Source organism: Gastrolobium bilobum, unplaced genomic scaffold, assembly GCF_033153095.1.
Source record: "Gastrolobium bilobum isolate Gb01-03AN ecotype WA unplaced genomic scaffold, APGP_CSIRO_Gbil_v1 utg1076, whole genome shotgun sequence".
In the NCBI taxonomy this organism is placed as follows: Eukaryota; Viridiplantae; Streptophyta; class Magnoliopsida; order Fabales; family Fabaceae; genus Gastrolobium; species Gastrolobium bilobum.
The window spans coordinates 227,804-234,796 of record NW_026899578.1 but is presented as its reverse complement, the minus strand read 5'-3'; the positions used below and the strand labels follow the sequence as shown (position 1 = coordinate 234,796).

Sequence of the window (6,993 nt, the reverse complement as noted above, 5' to 3'; positions counted from 1 at the left end):
AAGGACCCATGAACCCAATACCTTAAGTTTTGGGTTGAGACGTGGTGTCATATGACCGATCTAACTTAACTCATTGGTGGTGACCCCGCCACGGAGTTCCCCTAAACCTGCCTGACACTATCCCTAAAAAAATGAGAATGATACAAATTCATGCGTGTGTTACTAATCTATTGAATCCTACCCACTGTCCTCTCTAAAGCCTCATAAAGAGCTAAAGTAGGTTTCTTCGAAGCCACTCTTGAAGGCTATGACCTTTATATATACACACACAAATACACAAATAAAACAACATCCTTTACAAGCCTAGAGGGCAAGCGTCTTACATAAACTCCTTCATATTCAAGGCATCACTTCATGATTTCACTGTCATAACTTCTCAGATTTCTTTCAGCTTCTCTCCATCTAGGTACACCCTGTTCGTGTCATAGTGACTTAAACATATACACACTTGTTTCTGTGATCCTTCACCTATCTCCTCTTCTGACACTGAACTTCAAGGAGGGTCAATTTCAAATAGTCATGTCAGGGAAAGCCAAGAACAAGGTGGAGATTGAATTGGGTTGCGGTTTCGTGGGGAGAATTTTCCAACTCAGCAAAAGCAATAGGCTGAGAAAGTCTTCTGTTCATTCACTACCCATGAAGGCTAGCAATAATGCACAACAGAGAGATCAGGACAAAAACCATGAATCAAAGGTTCCTAGAAACAGCTTCACTGAGACCTTTCCCACTGAAGGGAACCAGAATCCAGCGAGGAAGAGCAACTCTAGCCATCGTTCATCTTCTGCACACCGAAACAGCCAAAATGGGAGACCTTCAGATGCTGCAAGAAGCTCAATTCAAAAGAACCAGGACTCAAATGAGGAGATCAAACAACAGAGAGAGCTAAGTGGTACTTCTTTGGAACTTGCTAGAATAAGAACTAGTCATCAGCGAGATAATGAGACCAAATCCCCAGCCAAAGAATTAGGTACCTTGAAACTCACTGGGAATTTGCTCCTCAATAACAGCCCAAGAACTAGTGTTACCAAGACTAAAGAGTTGAACACTATGTCCAGTATTTATAATAATGCCAACAAAGGTGTAATGGGGAATATCATGAGGAAGAACAATGATGAGCTTGCACAATTTCGAAGTCCAAGGAACAACAAAGTAGACCCTGAGGTGTTGAAGTCCATGGGAAATGAAGCACATAAGCAAGGAAGATTTGAAGAAGCTTTGGCTTTTTATGATCGAGCCATTGCTCTTGACTCGAATAAGGCAACGTATCATTGCAATAAGAGTGCAGCTTTAATTGGCTTGGGACAGTTTCAGCAGGCAATTGTTGAATGCGAGGAAGCTATTCGTTTGGAGCCTTCATATGGCAGAGCCCGCAGCCGTTTGTCAACAATTTATTTCAGGTACTCAATAATAATAACAATGTAATAAGTAATAACCTTCGTTCAATTTTCCATCGACTAATAGAAAACAATTAATGGGGAATGGATTTTGGGTTATGCTGTGGTGTGGTGATTGTTTTGTTATTACTTTTTCTTATAGAATTGAAATTTTTTAATGCAGATTGGGAGAAGCAGAAAAGGCACTGAATTGCCTTCAAACAACCCCATACGTTGATTCCGTACAGGCTTTCCAAGCTCAGGCTCTACAAAATCACCTTAACAAATGCACCGAGGCTCGGAAAGTCAATGACTGGAAAGCTATACTAAATGAAACTCAGTCTGCAATATCGTTAGGTGCTGATTCAGCTCCACAGGTTAGTTTCCTTGGTCTAACGTTTTATTTTTTTAGGTTTCTTTCGTATGCCTAGTTTTTTTGGACACCTATATTTTTTACCATTGGATTTTGTATCCAAATTTACCCAACTGTCACTCAATGGCCAGTAACACTCCCAAATGGGTATCCTAGAATTCCCCTTTATTTTATTGTTTATAAGTTCCACAGTGATTTATAAATAAGCCACTAGGCTGTATGCTGATTACAAAATGGTTATGTATGCCAGGTCTATGCTTTACGAACCGAAGCCTTGCTGAAGCTCCTAAGACGTCAAGAGGCATCTGCCACCTACGAGAAAATGCCAAAATTTGACCTTGATTGGTGTAACAAATTATTTGGCCTGGCTCGTAGTGCTTACCTTTTCATGATTGGCGCACAAATTTGCTTGGCAACCAACAGGTTGGTGAAAATTACTTTATGTTGATGTATTTAACATTATTCAAACATTATTGCTTCATTTGGCATGATATGTAAACAAACAAAACCATTTACAAAATAAGGGACCAGATAGAATTGTTAAAGCAGGCCAATTAGCGCTTAAGTACTAACAACTAGGCTTCCTATTTTTTTCAACGCAGCCTTAAAACTGAAAGCTAGAATAATAGATCAATTCATTTTATAAATTTGACTGCGATAATGATGCATGCTGACTAATACAAACACTTGAAGCGTAGTTGGTGTTTATATAGCCGTGTCAGTTGTTCACACTTGACCAAAATCTGTACCCCAGATGACCAAATTAAATTATCATCTTCGCCCTGCTATTGCTTCTTTTTCTTATATATATATTCAATGATCTAAGATGATTAATTATCTGAATGCCATTAGGAATGACCCCAAGTTGCTTTTCATTTTTGTGCGGTGACAGGTTTGAGGATGCTGTGACAGCATCTCAGCAAGCAGCTAAACTTGATCCAAGCAGCAGTGAGGTGAATGCAATGGTAAGGAGGGCCAGAGTAGTGACATCAGCCAGAATGAGGGGTAACTTACTCTTCAAGGCATCAAAATTCATGGAAGCATGTGCAATATACAATGAAGGACTAGAGCATGATCAATACAACTCAGTTCTGCTATGCAACAGGGCAGCATGTCGTTCTAAGCTAGGCCAATTCGAGAGAGCAATTGAAGATTGTAATGTAGCCCTTATAGTTCAGCCAAGTTATAGCAAGGCAAGGTTGCGGAGGGCAGATTGCAATGCTAAGGTACTTTAATTTCTACTTTAATACTAACTTCTAGTATATTATACTTTGTTTGCAGTTAATAACCTCTTCCTTATTATTATCACTTTACATATGATAGTTGGAACGATGGGAAGCTGCCATTCAAGATTATGAAATGCTAATAAGAGATAAGCCAGGGGATGAGGAGGTTGCCAGGGCTCTGTTTGAGACTCAGCTCCAACTCAAGATGCTGCGTGGTGAAGATATTAAGGACTTAAAATTTGGTTCAAATTTGGTTTCCATCTCAAGCAATGATCGGTTTAGACATTATGTTACCTCACCTGGTAAGTCACATTTGACTGTTTCTTTTATGCAATTAAATTTGGGCATTACACATAACAAATACTAACCAGTCTTGGGTAATTGAATAGGGATGTCTGTGGTGCTCTTTTGCAACAAGGAAACCCACAAGCAAGTATTACTTGTGTTGGAGCAAACCTGCAAGAGATTCCCATCAGTTAATTTCCTAAAGGTTGGTTAATTTTGAATGGTTTAGGCTTCGAAGCTTATAGGATTTTCAACTGAAAATTTGAAAAAAGAATTTTGAAAACTCTAACGGACAGTTAGGATGGTATTAACATTGGACAAACATGTCAGAAAACAACATAGCATCTTTATATAGGAACAAACAAAAATTCTACTAATCAATTGCCGCTACGGTGTGATTAAAAAAAAAAAACCAACCTCACATTGTTTCTGACTTATAATTAATTTACTATTACAGGTGGAGATTGAAGACCATCCCTACTTGGCAAAATCAGAAGGTGTAAGCTCCATCCCAGCCTTCAAAATATACAAGAACGGATCAAGGGTCAAAGAAATTCCAGGAAACAACCACGAGTTGTTAGAAAGATCAGTTAAAATATATAGCAGCTGAAGATAATCACACTTCTTCAAATGCTTCATCAACCAAAGAGGAAGTATACCATTGATGTAGGCTGTAGAAAAGTTTATAGGAAGAGGGCATTCTTTGTGTTAGTAATTGATTCTTTTAATCCTTTGGAATGTTTGAGCAGTCTTTAATTCTCCATACCCTGTATTTCATACACTGCACATTGGTTTGGTAAACCTGATCAACTTCAATTTTTTTATTTTTTGGCTGATAAGTTATATATTCTTTACAGGAGTGGTTTTTCATAGGTTGCCATTTTAAATTATTAGAGCAATGTAGTAGAAGGAACACAATTGGTGTCCATTACAGATACTTTGTGGAATATGTGAACTTTTGTTCTGCCCTTGTTAGTTGTGGTGAGAGTTTTTATTGTTTTTAATTTTTATCTTTCAAGCTTCATTGTTCAAAGATATAATACTGTTTGCAGTCAAACCAACTTAGTATCAATAGGAGGAGATAATTTATCGTGGTCTGGGAACACCATTTTTTAAGTGGTCCCTTAATGTAAATGGAAGGATAAAATTGAAAAAGAAAAAAAATAGCAGGGATAAAATGAGAAAGAAAAAATTAGTGTTATGAAAGAGAACATCAAATCATTAAATAATCCTGGAGCATATTAAATATTTCCCAATAGGAGGTAGTAACATAAAAAGACTATCCCCTTTAACCAGCTGCGTAATTGACGGCAGCTTACGGACTATTGGCCTGAAAGAGTGCTACTGGATTTTAAAAACAAAAAACAAAAATTGAAAAATTCTTCAATTGCTTGTCCACTTTTTTTTTTTTTGGTAAGCAGCTTGTCCACTTAAACAGGCCAGGAATGTATTTAGGAATAGGTTTCTTCCGCCTTTATGGTATCAAAATCATTCATGAAATAGTGACAAGAAATTTGGATAGTTTGTATTGGGTCATCAGTTCAAATTCCACCACTATATCAAAAAATCAAAATCAAAATCAAAATCATTCATAGTCCATTCTTATAAATAAGGAAATTGCAATTCTCAACCAAAAATTGTAAGGGATCGTTTGGATGAGTTTTTTTTTCTCTCTATAAAAGCTATTTTTTTTAGGAAAAAAAAACACTTCTCACTTTAAATTCGTTTGGACGTCTGCTTTAAGAAAAACAGAAGTTACAGAAAAAGTTAAAAATCTACTTTTTTTTTAAAGCCAAAAATTTTAGCTTCTAAAAAAACATAAGTCAAAAAATAAAATATTTTTTTTCAAAAACTAAATATTTTTATAAAAATATAAATAGCTTTAACTTTTGTAAAAATACTTCTAAAATAAAAAGTGATAAAAGTTATTTTTTAGAAGTCCAAACAAACTGACTCTAATTTTGTGTAGTATATAAAAATTTGGTATTGAAGCTAAATTTTTTTTTTCCTAATTCCATTTTGTAAGCTGTTATGCACCCATGCAAATAAATAAATTTATGAGATTTTATTTTTTCATGTTGTTAGAGATAGATATCTCCTATTATAAAGATATGATATGGTGAGACCTTTATTAAAAAGAAAAAAGAAAAATAAAGTAGTGACATAATTTTTTATGTTAAAGGGCATGAAATAACTTTTTTTTTTAAGTAGAACGAGGGAATGATTTTCTTAAATTTATATCATATAACAACAAAAACAAAAATATCTTTTTGGAAGAAGAGTAAGGAGCATTTATTTGGGACTTTCACTATATTGTCACTTTTTAGGCAAAATATGACTGTATTGCCACGCCAGGAAAAAAATTTGCCAAAATGTCACGTCACAATCTCGCTGGTCTGACAAGCGGGAATGGTCTTAACCATTCTTGCTGGGCTGACCAGCTAGAATGACAGAATGCTGACATGTAGCAAAAGTACAAGCATTATCTGGATGTCCATACCATTCCCGCTTGTCAGACCAGCGAGATTGTGACGTGACATTTTGGCAAAAAAAATTCTGGCGTGGCAATCCGGTAATTTTTTATTAAAGGAGTGGCAACATGGTCAATGTTCCCATTTATTTTACGGTTTTACCTCTGGTTCAGGGAAATTTCTTTGGTGCTATGGATGCACTGTAAATTTGGTGCATCTTTCATTTATATTGTAATAATTTATTATATAATTAAGAAATAAAATAATTTGATATAAAATAAAATACGTGTCACAATATAATTATAAGATACACTAAATTTTCAATATATCTGGTACGAAAAATATTCTTTAACTTTAGTTTTGGGTCAGATCCAAGTACAACTTTAGTTGTTTATGTTTTTTTTTTTTTTCACCCTCTCGGTCCAGGAGATGAATTCTTAACAAAGTTGAGACAGAAATCTAGGAAACAGAGTCAATGTAAATGATGGGGGTAAGTTGGATGTGAGTGAAATATTGATCACACAGATTGCGCCGTGGACAATCAACTCATTGTGAAATATTATTCCGTGATTATTCTAACGGTCGCATATTATTAGTAGAGTAAATATCTTTATGGGTACTTAGTAAAAAATACAGAATTCATTTTGAGTTTTTAGAAGAAAAATATCTATATTAATCTTTTTTAAAAGACTAATACGAGTCTTTTTTAAATTTTTTAATAACACAATTTCAAAAAATTGAAATTTAAGAGAGAATTTATTCTTATTATTATATTAAGGCCTTCTCTGTTGGAGTAATAAGTAAAGAAATAGGATATTCATAGTTTCATACTACTACTTTTTTTATTATCATTCACCATAATTATAAACACAAAATATATATAGTTATAATATTAAAAAATATTCAGAAATTATTGACTGAAAAACCTTAATCCAACAATAATTAAAATAATAGTTGATTGATAATAAAAAAGTATTAATATAAATATCAACGGGAGAATTTTTTTTTTTTTTTTTTTGATAAATAACGGGAGGGCTTTTTTAACTACAATGTAGTAAAAAATATTAATATATTAAATTATATTAATTATAAAATTAAGTACCAACTTACATTAATGAGTGTCGCTGGCGGCCTAGGGACCGGGGTGTCACGCAGTACCTTAGCAATCCTAGTTGAGAATAACGATGCTACTCCTTTTGCGATTACCAGAATGTTGTCATGTCTCCGAAGTACTAAATTTTATTTTATTTATTTATTTATTATTT

The 6,993-nt window shown here is 34.4% G+C and overlaps 1 protein-coding gene across 1 annotated transcript; it reads left to right on the top strand.

The window, feature by feature from the left end:
* Positions 1-333: 333 nt before the first annotated feature.
* Positions 334-4,146, top strand: LOC133291670 (TPR repeat-containing thioredoxin TTL1-like). The gene is made up of 7 exons (XM_061489970.1): positions 334-1,397; positions 1,558-1,750; positions 1,997-2,169; positions 2,639-2,972; positions 3,070-3,274; positions 3,362-3,462; positions 3,715-4,146. The coding sequence occupies exons 1-7, from the start codon at positions 520-522 to the stop codon at positions 3,865-3,867; spliced, it is 2,037 nt and encodes a 678-aa protein (XP_061345954.1). The 5' UTR covers positions 334-519; the 3' UTR covers positions 3,868-4,146.
* The last annotated feature ends 2,847 nt before the right edge of the window (positions 4,147-6,993 follow it).